This window comes from Peromyscus leucopus, chromosome 4 (assembly GCF_004664715.2).
Source record: "Peromyscus leucopus breed LL Stock chromosome 4, UCI_PerLeu_2.1, whole genome shotgun sequence".
Taxonomy (NCBI): Eukaryota; Metazoa; Chordata; class Mammalia; order Rodentia; family Cricetidae; genus Peromyscus; species Peromyscus leucopus.
The window spans coordinates 127,121,315-127,143,021 of record NC_051066.1 but is presented as its reverse complement, the minus strand read 5'-3'; the positions used below and the strand labels follow the sequence as shown (position 1 = coordinate 127,143,021).

At 46.0% G+C, this 21,707-nt stretch overlaps 1 protein-coding gene across 2 annotated transcripts; it reads right to left on the bottom strand.

The window, feature by feature from the left end:
• Positions 1-2,304: 2,304 nt before the first annotated feature.
• Positions 2,305-20,118, bottom strand: Nsfl1c (NSFL1 cofactor). Of its 2 annotated transcripts, XM_028893419.2 has the most exons (10): positions 19,896-20,118; positions 17,469-17,566; positions 11,544-11,618; positions 9,536-9,541; positions 8,786-8,951; positions 8,200-8,292; positions 6,844-6,953; positions 5,857-5,994; positions 3,895-4,059; positions 2,305-2,829 (listed from the first exon to the last, which is right to left on the bottom strand). In XM_028893419.2, exons 1-10 carry the CDS (start codon positions 19,998-20,000, stop codon positions 2,667-2,669), a joined length of 1,119 nt encoding a protein of 372 aa, XP_028749252.1. In that variant the 5' UTR covers positions 20,001-20,118; the 3' UTR covers positions 2,305-2,666. The 2 variants fall into 2 exon arrangements, with proteins under 2 accessions (XP_028749252.1, XP_028749253.1); XM_028893420.2 differs by lacking the exon at positions 9,536-9,541.
• Positions 20,119-21,707: the final 1,589 nt, after the last annotated feature.

Sequence of the window (21,707 nt, the reverse complement as noted above, 5' to 3'; positions counted from 1 at the left end):
AAAAACAAGGCAAGGGATGACAAAGGGCGGTGGGCAGGGGCTGATCTTGCAAGATCCCTTAGGAGTTTCCAAGCAGAATCAAAGGCACCCGAGGGCATTAGAAAGTGAGGCTGTAGCATACAGTTAAAGTGGTGAAAGGAGCCTCTGCTGGGTGTGACAGAACTGCTGACCTGACTGACGGGGCAGTCAGGGGAGCCGTGGAATTACCGCAGACTGCATGTGAGGTCTGATGGAAGCTGGTCAGGGAGCTGAAGGGTAGGGGTGGCAAGGAGCACCTATGAGGTACCAAAGGATAAAGTTGCAGAGACTGATCATACGCAGGAGCTGGCTCAGACTTGGAGCAGGTTAGATGCTTTAACCATGTGCTTTCTAACCTGCTTCTCAGGCTTGACCTGAGAGTGTTGCCTGAAGGAGATGGGAAGTCAGAGTCAAATCCTAAGACAGAGCCACATCCATTGTCAGAAAGGAAGACCTTTTATTTGGGCCTGAGAAGGGGTCTCAAGACAGCAGCTGTATTGAATCTGGTAGTTAGGACTGAGAGGGCAGCAGGGAGTCTGTAAGTCTGCACCAGCTGCTTCTTAAGAATTCCAAGTAACCGTGTAGGGTCAGGCAGGGGAAGGGCATCTCTGTGGTGCTGGTAGTAGGAAATAGCTAATGACACTCGGGAAGGAACTGTGGCAGTATCATCTAAAGCCAAGAATGTGCCCAGTCCCCGCCCACATGCTTCCTTCCTTCCACAATCATCTTCTAAGGAAGCCAAATGTATACAACCCCACCTGTGAGCTTTTTTGTGTAGTCAGTAAGACCAAATATGTTCCAGTGGACAAGCTTGAACTGCAGTTGTTAGAAAAGGCATCATGGAGCCAGGCATTGAGGTGCATACCTGTTATCAAGGGTAGCCTAGTTTCCACAGTAACTTCTAGACCAGCCAGAGATAATATTGGGACCCTGTCTCAAAAAAGAAAACAACAAAAGCAGGCATCATAATTAACTTACCTTTACTCTGGTATCCTTCCAACAGACCAAGACATATCCAGGCACTGTAATACTTGCTTTGCATGGCCCATTTAATTTCAAGTGATTCTCCTACTTTCCATGTAATGCTGGGGATGATCAAAAATGCTCCAGTGGAGGATAACCGCCCTGAGTTCAACAACCCAGGATCAGTAGTTGGAATATGCTATAAAAGCCCATTGGTGTGGACAGATATTTCCATCCGAGCCTCCAGAATAAAAGCCTGAAGCTAGAAACAGCATTCCTGGGCATGGAGCCCATTTTATGCAATCCCTCTGGCCTTGGGCCAGGCCCAGGACTGGGGCAAGTTCAAGCAGTTGCCACCCATACTCAGAAGTAGGGGAAAAACCCAGGACCCCTTGCAAACCACTCGAAGATCAGGCTGCAACCAGGTGCTAGAAGGGGACTGAATTACGCAGCAAAGCCTGGGCAATACAGCATGGTTTCTGGAACCTTGCCCATGGCATTCCACTAAGACCTGGGCCCCGTGAAGCACTGAACAGAGGTGCTATCGTCCTTCCAAGAAAGTCAATATAAAGGACAAACTCTATTGTACTCATTCTGGTTTTAAATGGCCAGTTTTGTTTTCCAGACCTTTGTTTCTGGTTACCTTCACATGCTGGAGACCATACCATGGTAGATGCTGCAGCCACAGCAGGGAATTGCTTGCCATGGCCCTCTCAGGATGTTTCTTAGTAGCTCCCAGTGTCAAGTTGGCTCCTGGCTCAGGGAAGGGTAGGGCAGGGCAGGAAACAGCATAGTATAGTCAGGGAGGCAGAAGAGTTCCAGCCAAGGTCCCTACTATCCTCCTTACACCTTCAAGGGTGGGGAGGTATTTGCCAGGCTGGGATATGGCTCAAGAGGCTGTTAAGTCAGAGGTCAGCAAGGCAGAGAACAAGTGTGAAACAGAACTTGTGACCCAAAGCGACATGCTGACATTAATTACATATGCCCAAAGAAAACTAGCTTCTCATAAGACTCTTGCAATTACCACCACAGTTAAAGGTGCTCCCAGACACGAGACACTTATCGCCATACCTGGATCTGCCATTAACATTAGTGACACTTTTTCTTTTAGACAAAGACATCCTAACTAAACTCAGTTTTGTGCATCCAGCTCTGGCCTCAGATGTTGACTCCTACTTAGTCTGACTGGGGCAAGTGATGTCCTTATGGAAGGGAGTGGCTGCAGCCTCTTCCTGCATGTCCCCCTCCTTCCTTCTCTGTGAAGCGGGAGTCCTCCACACAACCATCTGTGGCAGGAGGAACACACCAGGAGATGAGTATGTATGCCACAGTGACTTTATGCAGAGGATAAATGCACAGTCCCCTTACCATGCTTCAAGATAAGATTTTCTAACAATCAAATATAGTTCCAGTGGGAGAGTTTCTGTACAACAGGATTGGTGGTATTCCTTCAACTTTTTTGGTTGTTTTTATTTTTTTTTCTTTAAAGTCCATTGATCACCACAAAAACCCAGGAAATACAACTAAAGAGAAAACATATGTCCAACTGAAGTCTAAGAGCCCAGAGCTACACATGAGACGTGGCACTGGAAGGGCTGGGTGTATACAGGGGCAGGAAGGTGATCCCCATGGGCATGGCTGCAGTCATGGGAGACACATAGGAAGGTGAGGCAGCAGCTGGGCGGTTATGTTAACCGCTGCACGATGACAGCGTTGAGAAGGTTGGCTTCCTTCAGGGTCTGGTTCTCATCAGCCAGCTCTTTGTTAGGAAAGGTAGTCATAAGGACAAAGCTGGTGGCAGCCATGGCTGGCCGGGCATCCACGATGAAGAGCCGGATGTCGCTGATCCTGGAGGAGTAGGGTAAGAGTGAGGTGATGAGCAGGGTTCTCTGCTGCTGCCCCTAACCCTAGCCCTTGGGAAGAGGAACACATCTGGAAGCCCCTCTCACCATGCAGGCCTGCTTCCCTTCTCTACAGAGCAGACACAACTGTCAACCAGAAGCACACCAGCTCGTTCCTTCCCCTGCCTAAGCTCTCTCTTCCCGAAGTCCTCCGGCTTACTGGTAGTGACCAGCCCTACTCTGCTCTCCTCCCTTCCTCCCTCCTACAGTCCGCCTTCTTTCATTATCCTCTTCCACTTCAGGACTCTTTGCAAGAGTCCTTGAAAGGACCTTGAAGAGGCATTTCTCCACTGTATGCCAGCAACTCCTTAGTTCTAGGAATCCCTTCTCCAGGCACTGTCCTGCACCTGGGAGTCACAAGGATGGAGTCAGTGCAAACAGCATTTTCCCCTAGATACTATCAACAGAAGCTTCTTTCTGCCACTATGTAATGGTGACCCATGAGAGTACACCATACAAGATGTAGCCTAGACCTCTCACCCATACTCTGCACAGGCTGTCACCTGGGTGGGGTTAACCAGTGAGGTAAAACTAAAGCAGTAACTGGTTAAGATGGATCCCAACTCTCTCAGAGGGAAGCACCAATATTAAGGACATTTTGGAAGAATCTAGGAAGATCTTTGGACTTGCTTTACACCTTTATCCCACAAGTACATCTGGTCAGCACTCAAGAATTGCCAGACTACTCACTGATCCACACCTGGCTTAGCTGACCCACCATGGATGAAACTTAGAGGCCCTGTTTTAGAGAAAGGAGCCACCAAGTGCCTTCACTGGTAACAGCTCACTGGCACCTCTCCTGCTAGTCTCTTCATTCCATGGTGCCTGTTTCACTATCTTTAAAACCAGAGTTACTTCCTTTGAATAAAGAGCCTGGTGGCTTAATCCTGATGAGGAATGAGACCTACAGATGAGATGTGAACGGACAGATCCCGCTGCTGCCTGCTTCCCACAGGTCTATGCCGGACTCTAGGACATGCTGACAAAAGGTAGTCCAGACAGTGCAAAATACCTGTGGCTGTGGTTGAATTTCTGCACCAGCCTCCCACCATCTGCAAGGCGGATTTGGATGTTTGTAGTAGGTTCTGCCTCATTGATTAAGATGGAGGAGCTGGCTTTGGCTTCATTTTCTGCTTGCTGGGCTGGAGAACTGGTGTTCAATACCTGGGGGGCCGTGCTGAAGAGAACAGAACACATCAGGGCAGTGCAGAAACAAGGCCCTCCCAGACAGAAATCTCTGGGTTCTCACTGAGCAACGGTTACACACCTGAACTTGCTTCTAGTGCTATTGTCAGTGACTGAGAAAGGTAGAATCCTGTCACCTAATGTATTTACCTCAGAATCCAAGCAACAACCACTCAGGTCATGTGCTCACCCTGGGTGTCCTACAAGACAAAGGCTAGAAAGAGGACAGCCTGTGGTAGCAGAGATGAGATTGTCGAGAGGCTAACGAACCCACAGATCAGATGTCTCAACCTCAGTGAAGTGGTGCTTAGAGGACACAGTCCACATCTGTGACCAAGGCAGCCTTACACAGCCTGACAAGTGACTGGCTGTGCTACCTTCTTCAGGAAGTCATCTAGAATATCCACCTGTACCTGACTCAATCTCGGAGGATGAACTCCCATGTCACTTGGCTACATAGAACTTTTTACGCTCAGTCTTCGTATGCAAGCTAAAAGTGAAGATTTACTTACAGAGACTTGCATTGCAACGTTGTTCTTAGTGTTAGCAAATTTCCTAAATGTTCCAGCAAGCACTGTTACAGTACAGGAGAGCAAACTATGCAAGCAGTAGAAATGAAGGAGTAAAAATACAACCACACTCCACTGATTAGACCAGAAGTAGGGGAAAATATTATGTATGGACATTAGTTTAATGTCTAGCCCTACTCTGGCCTAACCAGTGAAGTACAGTTATCATTCTCTATCAGGAGATGCATTGATGTATTTTATTTCTAACACAGTTTTTCTGTCAGGAGTGAGGACATGAGAGGGGGTGAAGGTGTAGAGGAAGAGAAGGACACAAATGACAGGAAAATGGAAGGTGGCTATGGGTGAGTGAGTGGGAAGGGTACAAGGAGAGTCAGGAGAAGAGGAGAGAGAAGAAAAAGTAGGGATAAAAGAGCACATGTACCAGTCAGCCTCTCATCACTGTGACTAAGTACTGAGGTAATGAACTGACAAAGACTTCAGTCCGCTCAGTTCTGAGCATCTGTTTCCAAAGGTAGGAATACCAAATGGCAAGAGCAAAGCCTAGACAGCAGAATAAACTGCTGTACACCTCATGCTCAGGAAGTAAAAGACAGGAAATGGGAAGGGTCTTAGAATCCTCGTCTCAGTGAACTAAGGAGCACCCATGAGTGTGTGCAAACACACTATACAAGTAAGAGTAGGAAGGTGAACTGTCAGACACTAACTGAACCTTCCTGGATGTCAGCGTCAGGCAGCACTGGAAACAGTAGTCCTAAGAGTCGCCGAGCTGCCAGAACAGTGAGCAGCAGCCTTTCCAGGGCGACAGTGTCCCTGTGCTCCCGTGCATCCTGAGCAACACTCCTGGGAGGCAGTGTTGATAAGCAAGTGAGAAGTTAACCCCGGTATGCTTATTCTAGGCTTAGCATCCAGGAGATCCCAGCTTCCCCAACACTCCGATTCTGAGTCAAAGCAGCACTTATGTTACACTTACTGCTCATGCCAGGCAGTCTACATACATCGGCTCCTCTATTCCCCCCAACAATAGTTCTGTGGGGTAAGGACTCTTATCAATCCCAATTTACAGCTGAGGAAACCGAGGCAACCCAAGGGCCACACAACTATAAAGTAAAACAGAGAGAGACTTAACTCAGGTCTGTAGACTCCACAACCCACACTCTCCTTTCTCTTCCTCCCCTGAAATAAACTCAAGCACTCTGTAAGCTCTTCACAGTAAGCACATGGGATTGGCTGGTACGACTGACAGTCCAACCGCTTCTCACCTGCCCAGTTTCTGGCCCTCGCCAGTGAAGGCTTTGAAAGCTCCCTTGGGCTTCACGAAGTCCTCATCCCGATGGTCCTCCATATCCAAGTTCACCTGCCCGCCGTGAGCTAACCTCCGCAGCTCTGCAGGCACCTCCCTGAGGGAAAAGGCAATGTTGGCTTTCATTGTAAGCAGGATGGACACACTAGTCATGGTGTGTCCTGGTTAAGTTTTTATTATCAACTTGATACCACCTAGAGTCATCTGGGAAGAGGGAACCTTAAGTGAAGAACTGCTTTGTCCAGACGGGCCTGTGGCCATGTCTCTGAGAAATTTTCTTCAGACAAGTGATGTGGGAAGGCCCAGCCCACTGAGGACCACACCATCTCTCAGCAGGTGAATCTGGCTACATAAGAAAGCCAGTCGAGCAGGAGTCAGTGAGGAGCTTGTTACCTGAGGGTGTAAGCTGAAACAATCCCCTTCTCCCTTACGTTGCCTTTGGTTGTGTGTTTACCCACAGCAACAGAACGCAAACTGGGAACAGTGCACGAGGTGAGAACAACCTCTCAGTCCCTCTGCTGTCTCAAGCCCTTCTCGCTCCTTTTCGTCTCTCCAGCTCTGTCTCCCTTCTATATCCCTCAGGACTTTCATGAGGAAGAGAAGAACTGGGAAAAAGGTGGGGGGACCCTACCCCCACAGCTGGCACATCTCACACCTAACGGCCTGAGAGAGGGAGACTGGTCATGGTAGAATCACCAGGCTTTGTAAGTGGCTACCTGCCTGACTCTACCTTCCCCACCTGCTCAATCACAGCATGGCCTACTTAGCTTTGCCTCAGAGCAAAAGGCAAAAAATGGACAAAGTTTTTTAGAGTGACCTGTGAATCTTTATGTCAACTGTGCTAAATCTGCTTCAATAATTTTATTTTTTCAAATAAATACTGTTTCTTCCTCTCACCTGATATCTCATTCATTGAATGGAGACTAACGTGGGCTTTTCCGCTTACCCTCTACGGATAGACTCCAGAAACTGGGCATTGGATGGGTCTTGGTAGCTTCTGAGTTCACCATTGTCAAGGCTGAATCCAGTTTTCCAGAGCTTTAGCACTACATGGACCTGTGACAACAGGAGGGAACCAGTCAGCGACAATGACAGGAACTTAGAGAATGTACTAGGAACCTGCAAATGAGTGGGTTTTCACTATTTCACCACAGTACTATAAACCAGCAAGTCAGACAGATGTGCACACGAACAAAAAGGAGTAACTACCAAGTGTGTGAGCACCACCCTAACTAGGAACATGGTATGACACAGGCTGGAAGGAATAGGCATTGTTTTAAGGAGACTTTGCTAGCAAGGTGACTACAGTAGATGACGCAAATCACACCTGGGATCCTGAACTGTAGGGCTGCCGATGTGTTTCATGTATAGCTTGCACTACATGCAACTCCAGCGTCTAGTCCTGACCTACTTTTGCAGTTATTAAAATGATACCTAAGGTGGAGATGGCTCAGTGTTTGAGAGCATGCAGTGCCCAAGTTTGGTTCCCAGCCCATGTCAGATGGCTCACAACTGCTTATAACTCCAGCCTCTGAAGCTCAAACACCCTCTTCTGGCCTCTGTACTCAATGGACATATCCCCTACTCCCTCTACACAATTCACAAATAAAAATAAATCTCAGGAAAAAAAGAAATCTATAATTTGCCAATAACTCCCTATCACACTTACAGAAAAGGGTCTGGAAGGCTGACAGCCAATGCCTTGGTGACCACAGCTACAAGTCTATAAAGTTTTATTCTCTTAAACCTGCTTGACTTTATTTGGAATAAAACTTAAATTATTTAAATTAATAGAAATGAATGGACACAAAGCAACAAAGTAGTTTGTAGCATACTGTTAAAAAAATTTAAAAAGCCTCAAAATTATATAGTATCATTGTGTGTGTGTGTGTGTGTGTGTGTGTGTGTGTGTGTGTGTACATACGTGCAAAATAGAGAAAACGCAAGCAAAATGAAACAAAACAAAGCCCATCCATATTTCAGGCCTTCTTTGGTATTCTCTTCAATCTATGCCAATTCACCAGAGGAATCTCCACACACTGCCCCTTTGTCTGAGATCTGCAGAATGCTCAAAAACCTTCCTACGTCCATCCTTTTCCCTACCCTTTGCCCTGGCACTCTGCCCACCAAGTGAAAACTGTCTCATTCTTATGGTAAGTCCCCGTCCAGGCCACAGCAAGGACACTGTTTCTGTAAGCTCCTCTTTCAGAGGCTGCCTGTTCATACACACGTGACCAATCCCTTCTGAAAATGGGCACAATGAACAGCCCACAAGTAATCCCCAAGGAAGACAGACACTTACATCTTGGCCCGAATGTCGCCTCCTTTCTCCTGCCACATAGGCAGACTCTTCCTCTGGTGCTGCTCCAAGGCGGTAACCCCCTCCTGCAAACGGCTACAAAGGACACATTCATAAACACTTGGTGGCGGAGTTACTCAGGTACAAAGATACATTTGGGATGAGGCAGAAAGCATGTTAACTACTGGGTATCAAACTCACTGGTCACAGGGCCAGGTTAAGAGGTGAAAGCTGGAATGCCCAGCTAAAGGGAACAGCTACCACCAACCTCTCAGTAATAATGGCTATGCAGAAATTTGGGTTATAGGATAACACCAATGACTTTTTGATTTTCCCAAGGACAGAAATTTTTACATAAAAACTGGTAGTGAATTTAATTACAGTGAAATAAAGGAAAACACTAAGTTGGCCCAAGTGGATAGGTGTGTTTCTAAGAACTGATCCAGAACACAGGCCACACTAGTCTTCTACATAGGAGAATAAGTAGTGATGTGAGAAAAACAAAGAACCAGTCACTGCTGGAGGGAAGCAGGCCTCAATCACCACTGTGAAATTCAATTCCTTTGGGCACAACAACCCTTATGCTCACTCTCGGTTTACTGGTCTCTCCAGGGCTCTTGGTCACTCGCTCCACAGCTACAGCCCCATGCTCTTTGGCACCCTTAAAGAGATCATCCACCAGCTCGTTGGGACTTTTCTTCCGGGGAGGGCCAACAATCTGCTGTCCACTTCTCTCTGAGCCCCCAGCATAAAACCTGTGTAGAAAATGTCAAACATTCCAGAAGATGAACAGAAGATGCCCCAGGTTCTGGGTACACTGAAGCAAAGGGTACAATGTTTCTTGTTTTTAAGGAACTTATTGGCTAGCTAGGAACACATGTAAGGATGCAGGCAGGTATGATGCAATGGGAGCAGCCATGAAGTTGGTAAGGAGGGTCTCTGGCACAATGTGGAGGGGGGCAGGGATGGGACGGGATGGGACACACAACATGAAAGTTAAGTTAGGGCTGCCTAGGTATTTCCTGAGCCCTTTGAGGATGATGTTATCAGGTGGAGAGATGAGGGAAGAACATTCCAGGCATGCACAACAACACATCAGTGCAGGAGAGTTTCAGCAAGGATCATCCATCTGGAGGCCCCTGTCCAGAAGGCAGCAGCTATGGTCCAAGTCAGAAGCAGCTAACTCTAAGAGCTCTGGATTAATGGTAGTGGTGCAGTTAGTACAAGCAGCTAGGATCCAGTCCTAGCTTGACAACTCCGTGACCTAAGTAATAAGCCAGAGCACTGCTTGCACATTTTCTTGCTTTGGAATGAGAGAAGGACTACATGCCCTACCTACCTGCTCCTTAAGTCAAGGTCGTGAGGTTCAAATCAGCAGATGTATGCAAAAGAACAAGCAGAACAATGCACACATGTGAGGCAGACTGACACCACACCAACAACTCCCCAAGACTTGCCGCACCTGCCAATCTGACGACGTACACTGGGAGCCTCAGAAGACATACTAGAAGCCAGGGAGGCTCCAATCTCAAAAATAAGCTCCAAGATACCTACACCAGGTGTTCTAGTTGTTCAAGACCAGCTTGAGATTAAGTTAGTACTTTTTCACTAATCTGGACTTAAGAATGTGCTGTCATGTAGCTGCTTCCTCATCTTATTTTTGGTTTTTCAGAACAGGGTTTCTCCATGTAGCCCTAGCTGTCCTGGAACTCTCTCTGTAGATCAGGCTGGCCTCGAACTCATAGAGATCTGCCTGCCTCTGCCTCGCAAGTGCTGGGATTAAAGGCATGTGCTACCACCACCTCTCTTCATCATTCTTAAGCTAATTCTGCAATATGTCTCTAAAAGGGGCCAGTGGGAATTTGTAAAAATTAATCTTGTCTTCTAATTCCTCATAATTACTCTAGAATGGGAGAAACAGCTTAAGCTCTGTTTAATGTTTCACGTCTAACGTGTGTAGGAACCAGAGAAGCTATAGGAATGTGATTAATGGAAGGTCAAAATGGCAGACATGACCAAGCTGGAAAAGGTAGAGGTGGTATTGGGAAACTAGGCAGTCAGACAGGTGATAGTGCCTTCTACTTGAGGAGTATAAAACCTTGAAATGAACAACACCCCAGAGTCTCCAGTATATTTAAAGCAAACTTCTGAGGTAGTGTGAAACACTACAAGGCTGAAACAGAACACACGCGACTTCGACCTTCACGGTGAGGTCACTACATTTCCACAATGGTCATCTTCTACTCTCCGAGGAATGTTTGGCAGACCAAAGCAGACCCATGGAGAATAAACACCTGGGAAATGAGGCTACAGCCAGTTTATTCTTGTTCAATCCAGGTAAATACAGTTCTGCTAGGACTGAAAAGCCTTAGTTAAGGGATCTTTAAGTCTTGGCTTAAGAACTGGGAAGCTGTGATCAACAGCCTTAAAAGTATTTATGTTCCTGACCTGGTATTTTTGTTAGAGGAATTACTGCAAAAAATAAATAAATAAATAAATAAATAAATAAATAAATAAATAAATAAATTCAAAAGTGGTCAAAGATGACTATACAAAGATGCTCACAGCATTGTTATTTACAGTAGTGCAGACACACTCTAACCACTGGACATAGGGGCTAGCAAAGTTATGGAAAACACTGGAATTTCAATGTCAGCAGCGAAGTGTTTATAAGACCTTGAGTAATGCAACACAAGAAAACAAAATCATCTTCACCATGTAAAACACACAAGTCTATACTCAGAACAAGGACTGCATGGGAACATACCAAAATATTAATGATAATTATCAAATAAATGCTATAATCTTCATTCTATAAGTCTCATATTTTCCAAAATGAAACAATAATTCCATTACAACATTCTAAAAGTGAAAGCAATATGATTGTGTTGTGAGAATACATATTTATAACCCCATTTTCCTACTTATTGTGTGATTTATTTATGTGAATAGAAATATATCACAAGTAGCTACTTGGCTATTTCTACATTGTGTCTTATGGGTAACTTTTCCATTCTTAGAGCTTCTGTTTCCCTTCCCATAATATTCTTCAGCAAACATTTTAACAATTAGAAATAAATAAATAAATAAATAAATAAATAGATGAGCAAAGCCCAGAACATTTTTTTTTGGTGTGCAGGGGTGGGGGTTGGGAGGCCACACATACGCAGCAATGAGATAGAGATTCCTTCTAAACTATATGGAGCAGACTGTTCTTAGGCTATCATACCCCTACACACACAGCAGTGAGGGCTGGCAATAGTGAACATGTCTCTCACACAAAATCCTAGGTGATTTAGGCACCACTGTATACGCCCTATAAACTGTGCTCCCTTTCAAAGCCTTACCTCTGCCCCTCCTCTTCCTCCTCCTCCTCATCTTGGTCATGAATAAGGTCTCTGAAGGACGTCACCCTATTATCACTGGAGACAGAAAGGAGCAAAATTATTTCAGGAATAGTTCCAGAAAAGCAATGCCTATGGTCAGTTGGGGAGCTGGACACTAGGGAAGATGCTGTGGTGTGAAGACAACACAGATGGAAGATTGACCTAAGTTTAGATAACAAAGAATGTGGCCTTTGTCTGTTAAGGTCACACAGGACTGAGACTAACTTAGCAAGTACTACTGTGAGGTAAAGTGGAATCCAATTTAAGCTGTTCTGGGAATGAGGCATTTACTAATTTTAAAACTTACTATGTGGGTTAGAGATGGCTCAGTGGTTAAGAGCACTTGATGCTCTTGCAGGGGACCCAGGTTCAGTTCTCAGCACACAGACGGTGGCTCTCAGTTCTAGGGAATCCAACACTCTTCTGACCTTGGCAGGCACCAGGCATGCACATGGTGCACACACATACACATAATTTTTTTTCTTACTATTGAATAGTTTTATAATTTAATTTTTAACATGCTAGGCACCAACTAAGTGTTGGATTTATAGAGATAATTAGACATAGTTCTTATAGGCTAGTGGCACAGACAAGTCACGAAACTATCTACTATAATGCTGTACAACAGTGGCTGTGACCGTACATATGACCTTAGGAACACAAAGCCTCTTGTCTAGTGTGGGGGAGACAGAACACCAAGAAAGGCTTCCTAGAAAAAAGACACATTTGGACCATCACTAAGGACTGGAGGAGAAGCAACTGAGTGGAAAAAGGATGGTGGAGACAGTGGGAAGGGGACTAAAATAGCATTATGGAAACACACATGTAAACGCAGAAACAAGAGAGTAACATACTAGAGAAAGGTCAAGGAGTCGTGGAGAATGAATGTGCGGCTGGCAGGCAGCCCTGGAGAAGAGAAGCTCCCTGCCTGCTTCTACTGCAGGATAAGTCAAAAGGGTTCTGCTGTTTAGATCCTCATGCCTCCGTCTCCCAGGTGCTCAGATTATAGGCACGAGGCACCTCACCTGGCAAGAACAGTATTATTATTAATATTCAGGGGGAGAAAACAGAGTCCTGAAGGCTGCAGAGGGGAGGCTTGAGGGGTTAGCTCTGCTAACATTGTTTTCAATTGCTAATTTCTTCCTTGTTTGGACCTCAGTGAACAAAAGTTTAAGGACCGTGAGACATGCATTTCATTTATAAAGATGAAAAAAAATTCCATTATTCCTTGGGAAAAGTAGCTTTCCTAGGATGCAGAATGAGAAAGGGGAAATTCAGGTTCACAGGGCCAGACAGAGGAATAGCTGTCTACTAACAAGGAAGTTACAGCTATGTCTTAAGGATCTGTTTCCATGAAGCGATCAGAGGACAAGAGAAACTCAGAGGCTTCATCTGTTACAAACGAGAAGATAAAACCCACAGCAAACACAGTTGCTGCCTGAGTTAGTTGAGAGTAACCTCCTAGGTATTCTGTGAGGGGAGTATGGCAGTACAAAGGATCCCAGGGATAACACTAACTAGTACCTGGAGAGGCAACTTCCACTCACTTTCCCAGGTCTCTTTGAATGAATGACAGGCTAGGACAGAATCTATGGAAAAAACTGCTACTGCTTTGTTGTTAAACACATTCATATACACAAATACACCCGCTTGAGCAAATAACACACTCTCCAAATGGATTTTCCCTTTCTCCTAAACCTATATACCCAATTCCAGAAGCAACTGACATATTTTGGTGTTGGTACAGATGGCTTCCATCCTAATTCTGCCCCCTACTTACATTTAATTCTCTATTTAAATTCTCTAAGCCTTCACTTTCTCATATGTAAATGGACATGCCAGCACCAACCTCTTGGGCTTTCTGAGTATTGCTGGGGTGCTGATACATGTAGAGACCTCTGCATGCTATGGTGCACTTAGGGACTACTTTTCTGAAGCAATTCTAAGTGCAATACTTAGATCTGAAGTGCTAAGAGCTCCCAAAGTGAATCTGTGAATCCTCAACCCCACACTAAATCTCTGGGCTCAGAACTCTGCAAGTGGTGCCCTGCATGGTCCCTGCTGAGGATGGAAAGGGCCTCAAGTTTGAGAACAAGTACTCTGGGGTAAAGCTTTGGAGAATCACCGTATGGCACAAATGTGCCGGGGGCATTATCAACGTCAGAACCTTCTATTCAGTGATCTTCATTTGGAGGCATTAACTACCTACCCCCACCAGGGTCTCTGGTACCCTGAAGCAGCACAAAGTCCAAGTCCCTTAGTACATGCTCTGCTTTAAAGCTGGCCATCTTAGTTCTATGACAGCTCCTTTCTGTGACTATGGAAATGCTCTATCTACATGTTCAACCAGAAAGACAGGATATCATTTTGGCCATTCAGCATCTGAAGTGTGGTAAGGCCCAAGCATGGTGGTACACACCTATAATCTCGATACTTAGGAGGCTGAGGCAGGAGAACAGCAAACTACTTTATACGTAGCCAGCCCTCACTACATGTAAAGAGCCTGTCTGGAAAAATAAAATACAATGAGTGCAAATAAATAACTAAACATTTGCTTTACTTAACTTTAATTAATTTAAATAGCTACAAGATGCTAATGGTAGCCTATTGAACAATATAGTCTTAGGGAAGGGGATAATTCAGGTCCTGAAACTTGAACAAGCATAGGTTCTGTTAGATCAAAGAGGGATTAAAAAATAACTGACTGTTGAGTTTTGTTGGATTCAGTGATGGGGTGGGAAGTGCTGGGCAGGAAGGCAGCATGTGGCAGCTTTGGATTTAGATAAACGTGGGCCTGAGAACACCAGGGCAGCAGCTGTGACTCAGCTTTTCTAAGACTCTACATGTTGACCTGAGACTGGTGGACGAGAACACAGGTGAGGCTACCTGGCACCACTAGACAGATGGTGAGTGAAATACTCACTCTCTTCTAATTTTATTAGAAACATTTCAGTTAAATTTCAGATGAAATTTTTTGAAATTAAATTTTCAGATAAAAACTTCAGTGAAATTGTGAGAACAAGGGTTCCAGACGACATGGACATTGTGACTGAGTACATGGCTACGGCTAGAGCGAACAGACTAGAGTCGCAGGCGGAGTTCTGAGACCAGGGCTGTGGCGTGCTGCTCAGCAGAGGACACAACCGGAGGCAAACATGGGGACGGGAGGTGCACTGAGACTGACAGGCAGAGAGCAAGGGAGCCAGCACGCCTAGAGAAGAGACACCAACGAAGACAGAACCGTGCAGGTGACAGGCATGAGTCATCAAAGAACTCAGTTTGGTTGGAACAAAGGATTTAAGAAAGGAAAGGGGGTTAAGATGAGGAAGGCAGAGTCAGGGAAAACTTTGGAGGACTTCTGAGCGTCCATGAGAAGTAGCCTGCTGGGCTGAGAGCTGGGATTCAGGAAGTAGGACAGCTCTGACCTTTCATCTCTGTTTGACTGGCTTGTGTGATCTGGGGAAGAAGCCCAGCTCCCATGTGTCCTCATCTATACAAGGGGGACAGTACAGTCTCACCTCACAAGGTGGTTAACAACTAAAAAACCATGTACAAAGGCTTAACTCAGGGGCTGGCACTTACTAAGTGCTCAGTAATGACAGTGATTCACAGTGAACTTCCATTTCCTCCCAAAGTAACAGTTATTATGCAAAACACTTTATGCCTTGAAGAATCTAACAGACTCTCTTGCCAGAAGAGAGCTGTCAAAGTATAGTTAAACCTGTACCTACAGTCATTTCAATCTGAAGACATTCTTCGGCCCCTTTCTAGACCCCTCCTTCCTAGAGGCTCAGGGGCTCCACACTAAATGCTCCATTCTAGAGTCAAAGGAGGAGCATAGTGACTGAGTGTTCTTGCTTGGCATCAGATACAATATGAAAGGTAGATCACAGGTGAACAGGGATCAGTCAGCAGCAGGCTAAGTGTCCTGTAACAGCTAGGTCAAAGGTTGGAGAGCAGCTCTCCCCACCCCCACTCCACACCACATCAAATTCCTTTGAGGTGCTAGGACAGTTCAGTTTCTCCCAAACAAAGACAATGACATAACAAACCACGTCCCTTTCCTTCCTTTCCTTGCTTCACTGAAGCCCACTGAAGGTGAGGCCAATAGGCCCGAATGTGCGTCCAGTCTTACATTCTTTTCAAGCTTAATGCTAATGTTCAGCTGTAGCTCCTTGGTTGTTTTACTTTTAAAGCACGCACACGCACGCACGCACGCACATACACACTTTCCCACATGCATGTATCTGCCTATTAGGAATGAGGCAGGCTACACTGTCAGTACTAGCAGGCAACATATTATACTCTAAGTGCTACATAAAGTTGTTGGATTTGTTTTTGGTTTTGTTTTGGTTTTTTTTGGCTTTTGGGGACAGGGTTTCAGAGATCCACCTGTTTCTGCCTTGAGTGCTGGGATTAAGGAAGTATGCCACCATGTCTGGCTTTTTGCTGTTGTTTTTGAGTCAAGGTCTCTTTACATAGTTGTGGCGGTCCTGGAGCTCACTATGTAGGCCAGGCTGGTTTTGAACTCAGAGATCCACCTCCCAAATGCCAGGATTAAAGATGTGTGCCACAATGCCTGGCTTGCTATATAAGTAGTAATTCACTGACTCTGTCAAGTGGCAGACACCATTAGCATTTCCATTTGACAGTTTTAAAAACTGAGGGGCTGAGATAAACATCCAGTCTAAAGTCATAAGTCTCTGTGCTGGGGTTCTGAACCTGGCAATCAGCCTCCTTGGCCCTATTTTAATAAACCCTGCTGTGCTAAGACTTTTGGACTGCAGGGGAAGAGAAGGGAGCAAAAGACTGACCTATGAGGCTACATTTCAACTTCTCCTCCATGGTACTTTTGACACACCAATAACCCAACAGTGGGGTTGGATCAAAGAGCTGGATCCCAAGAAATTAGCCACCTTTGCCAGTAGCCCATACCTTTAAAATGTCTGTCCGTCCCCCGTCGCTCCCCTCCCCACAATAACATTATAATATTTTATCAATACCTCATAGCCTAGCACCTGCAAATAACCAGAAGATCACTTTCCTATAACCTCCCTTCTGTGGAAACCAAAGGCAGGGAAAGGTGTGAAGAACCAATGAGATCTGGTGTTATGTTTCTCAAAGGGAAGAAATATACTTTAAAGCTCCGAGGCCCTCCAAGGAGAATTCACCACTTCATGGCAGAGACAGTCTTTCTGCATTGTGGAGTTAAATTCAAGCCCAGCAAAGTTTTCTGGCTAAAACATACTCTAGAGCATTAGTACAATTAGACTAAAAGCATATGAGTTCTGGGAGCTCAGACACTTCTGTGGGAAGAATCCCTGACTGCAACTGAGAAGACTAATGTCCTCCTGCAGTGAGCCAAAGGTCTAAGAAAGGTGATGTACCATAACATGTTAAGTTTACTTTCCCTAGTCAACTTCAGGAAAGGTGGATCACATAGGGTTTTTTTCACAATCATCTTAATAGGGTGTTAGGCATTCCTAAAGTCATCTAAGCTCATTGATATCGCAGCACCCACAAAGGAATGAAAACTTCAGAGACGAGACAGTCATGAACACAAAGACCTTAAGCAGGAGCTAAAGACAAGGCCTAGTGGTTAGGAGCACTGAATGCTCTCCCAGATGACCCCCAGTTCAAGTTCCAGCATCCACATGGTGGCCCACAACCATCCATTAATTCCAGTTCCAGGGAACCCAATGCCTTCTGGCTTCCATAGTGCACAGGCATACATGTAGGCAGAACACCCACATACACTAAAAACAAAAAACAGGTAAACCCTTACACCTCCGTCCTCTTAAGTAGATCTTCAAACCTCTTCATACACCTAGGCCTGAACCCTCTGTTAAGTCAGAAACTCATGTAGTATCTGAAGTTGGTCCTTACCTGGGAGCTGTGCCTCTGGACACTGAACTTGGGGTTGCCTGTGAAATGGTCACAATGTCTTCATCCCCTCCATCCTCATAAAAGCTTGCTAGTGCAATCTGAAAGAGAGAGAGAGTACCCTCTAGTCTTTCACCTGACACATATCTGACAATGGAACAAAAACATGAAAACATAATTTACACTTTAAAAAGATGTCCTATACCTGGAACCAAAGAAAATTAGACAGAAAGGCAACAGATAACCTATATTGCCTGAAAAAAAAATCCACCCACTAAGGGGGAACAAAGATAAGTAAGATTAGTAAGGAAAACAAAAACAAAATCACCATCTATTTATTATTTATTTGTGTGTCAGTTTGTCTGTATATTATATATGTGTTAATTCATTTAATCCATTCAGGACTCCATTATTAGTATTATTATTATCATCTCATTTTAGAGCTGGTACAGAAGAACTGAGTAATGAAGACAATTTCTGAAGGTAAGAAGTGGGATCAAGTTCAACCCCGGGTAATATGCTCAGGCTCTCTCTCTTATGTTCTTAGAGCAGAAGTGATGCAGTATAGGGACAAGATGCTGTATTTCCTCTCTTTGTGAAGCCCAATTTCCTATTTTGTGGAATGGGGATACCATCCCACCAACCCTCTAACACCCAATGAGATAATCATTAAAATTAATGCACTGTCATTTTAGCTTTACACATACGGAAGTCCTTTACACATGAATCCTTTGGCCATTTGTGGCTGTCACTAACTCAGTGAGTAGGCATTTATTTATCACATATTCTCTACACAAAGAGACAGGACACTACAATGAGGTCGCACACAGATGAGGGAGGCAGATCTGGCCCACAAGGTGACAAACCAAATAGGAGGAAATGAGCTGTCATGGGACAATCAGTGTGAAGGTATCTTCATGTAATATAACCAGCCTGCTGGGAGGTAGTGTGCCATCTTACGACTCACACTGAACTGCCATTTGGAGAACACGCATTCAAATTCTGGCACTGGTAGCCAAGTTACCCACAGGTAAGAGCCTCAGTTCAGATGATCTACTGGGACAGAAGCTTTTCCATTTTGTGTTTCTGTTCAGCACAGAGGTTTCACAGTGCCTGTAAGAGCATGTAATCTCTTTATTTGTTTTATTTTTGAAACAGGGGCTTTCTATTTAGTCCTGGCTATTCTGAAACTCACTATGTAGACCAGGCTGGCCTTCAATTCAGAGATCTTCTGCCTCCGAAGGATTGCTCCACCACACCCATCAAAGAGAGGCTTTATCTCTAATGTTTGGGAAAACATTTATTTTTAAAAAATTTTCCCCCCCTGGAGCTGAGGACGGAACCCAGGTCCTTGTGCTTGCTAGGCAAGCGCTCTACCACTGATCTAAATCCCCAACCCCTGGGAAGACATTTAAATGCTGCAGTTAGCAGACACCGTTAGGTTACACAGCTCACACACTGAGCACATTCTTTGTCCCTTTGCAGGTCCAATTCCTCATCCATAAAATAGGGTTAGTCTTTACCTGTTTAATTAGTAGTTAGTGAGGTCTTCAACAAGTTACTTATCCTCCAAAGTCTCAGCTGCAAAATGTGAGACATGTAAATGAGACATTTTGTAATGCTGAACAGTGTCTGGCTTGTAGTAGGTATTCAAGAAATATTAGTCATCATCATCTACCTAAGACGTAGGCTGGCCAAGGACATTTATGCAATCAGTTCTTTCTAACATTAAATACTGAGTGTTTCTGAGCACTGAGAGATGGGTATTGCTCTAGGGATCAGAAGTGTACAACACTCCCTGCCTGGTGAATCTTATCTTCTAAATTAATCAAGTACTTAGTGACCATTTATCACATGCCAGTGAACAAGACGGAAACCCCAAGAGACCCCCATTTTACAGGTAAATTAACTAGGAAACGTGGAGAGGCCCCAACTTTGCGCCACAATCCCACAGGTAGTTTCTCGCAGCAATTAGGCGAGAGGGGGGCGTGGGCCGACTACCAGGCAAGGTTCCTCCCTCCAGCACCACACCGTTGCAGATGCGGCACTGGACGACCACCGCGTCCTAAGTGGGGCTCCATCTGGCAGCCGGTCTCTCGAACCCACCCGGCCACCCGCAGGCACTCCCCGCGGCAGCCACGCCCCCAGGCGACTCCTCCACGCGGACTGCCGCAGCGCCCAAAGTCTCGCCGACACTGCGAGCCCTCGGGGAGGCCGAGGCCTTGCAGAGCAGGCCGGGGCCCGCCCGCGTCCCCCAACTCCCAAGCCGAGCCGGCGACGCGTGGCAAGCGAGCCCAGAGACCATGAGGCCTGGACTAGGGCCCTGGCCCGCAGGGATGACTGTGCGCTTCGGACGCGTAGAGATCAGAGCGCGGACTTCGCGCTCCGCATTCCCCAGCCCGCCGGTTGCGGCCCGCCTCGCGGCGCTACCTGCAGGTCCCAGCCGGCTGACTCCAAGAAGAAACGGGCCCGGTCCTCCTCAGCGCCCGTCACCGCCACGAACTCTCTCAGCGCGTCCTGCCGCTCCGCCGCCATCTTCGCCCCGTGCACTTCCCAAACCGCTCCGGCCGACACTGCAACAGCCCCAACCCCACAGCTGCGTTCCGCCCTCCGTTCTACCCGGCCCAGCCGCTGGGCGCCTGCCCGTAGGCTCCGCCCCTCGCGGTGCCTCACGCAAAGCCCTCCGTGCGGGAAACCCAGCCGCTTCCCGCCCTCTGGTGGCTGCTATGCGAACCCCACCCTAGTGGCGAAAGCCGAAGGTTGATGGATGAGAGCAGGGAGGAGCTGGTTTTCCCAAAGGCCTGTGGGATGAAGGACTCCAGAAGAAGTCAGATCCCGCAATTACTCATGGTCTCATCCCTTTATTTCGTTAATTTATTTACTTGTTCAGTCATTTCCTTCTTGAAGCATTACCTGAGAGCTGTCTATGGCTTGATGTTCTTCCAAAGACTGGATATAACAGAGCAGAACAAAGTATGCTGTCTTCTTGTTGCTTTTGTTCTTTGAACCTAACAGTCCAGTGCTCACAACCTCTCCATGGTTTCCTATCTTACCTTAGGAAAAGTCTCATGGCTTGCCACTTGTGTATGAAATAGGACATAAGCCGGGCGGTGGTGGCACACACCTTTAATCCCAGCACTCGGGAGGCAGAGCCAGGTGGATATCTGTGAGTTCGAGGCCAGCCTGGTCTACAGAGTGAGATCCAGGACAGGTTCCAAAGCTACACAGAGAAACCCTGTCACAAAAAAACCAAAAAAAAAAAAAAAAAAAAAAAAAGAGAGAGAGAGAGAGAGAAAGAAAAAAGAAAAGAAATAGGCCAGCCCTTCCAACTTGTTTCTATAGCTTCCTCTGCTTCAGTCCCTTATCCTTGATGGTTCTGAAATGTATAGGTATGTATTGGTGCTTCCTCACTTCCTCCTGGCCTATGCTCCAAGGGTATTGTCTCAGACATAATTCTGTCTTTTAGGTCCTTGATTTCTATGCTCTACCCTGCCTAGGATGTTTTTCCTTTCCTCTTTACTTTGTAAACTCTTGCTCATTTTCAGGTTTTGCTTGCTAAGGGGGCTCGAGGAGCTCCTCAGCTCAAACCCTGCTCACTTTTGATACAGAGTCTTTCTTGCCAAATTTGTAGATCGGGCTGGCCTTGAATTTCTCATCTTCCTCCTGACCTTGTGTGTGTGTGTGTGTGTGTGTGTGTGTGTTGAGAGACAGGGTCTCTCTTTGTAGTCCTGGCTGTCCCTAGAATTCACTGTGTAGACCTGGCTGGCCTTGAACTGAGAGATCTGTCTGCCTCTGGCCTCCCAAGTGCTGAGATTAAAGGTGTACACCAAGCCAGGCAGTGGTGGCGCACTCTAATCTCAGTTACACGGGGAAACCCTGTCTCAGAGGACCAAAACACACAAACAAATAAAAGGTGTGCACCGCCACACTTAGTCTCTGAGCTCACATCCTGAATTCTAGAATTAAAAGTGTATGCCACCATGCCTGGCTTCCAAACCCTCTTACTAAAGTTGTTAACTAAACAAAGTCCAGTTTTCTATTAACACTGTAGATATTTTTCTTGGAAGTTGAGAGGTATGCCTCACCCCGCCACTAACACACCCCTACTTCATCCAATGTTTCTCCCCTATTCCCTGTCCATTCTACATTCCTTCCCTCTCCAGCTTCACCTCCAGCCTTTTCCCCACCCAGTCCCACCCAGCCTTCCTCTGGCACTCTCCCTGCTCTTTCTGGCCTGGTGGC

Coding starts and splice junctions, on each gene's coding strand:
- Nsfl1c (XM_028893419.2), bottom strand. CDS start 20,000: ATGGCGGCGGAGCGGCAGGACGCGCTGAGAGAGTTCGTGGCGGTGACG. Junction 17,567..19,895: donor CAGCCGGCTGGGACCTGCAG/GTAGCGCCGCGA, acceptor TCTCTCTTTCAG/ATTGCACTAGCAAGCTTTTA. Junction 2,830..3,894: donor AAATTCAACCACAGCCACAG/GTATTTTGCACT, acceptor CTACTCCTCCAG/GATCAGCGACATCCGGCTCT.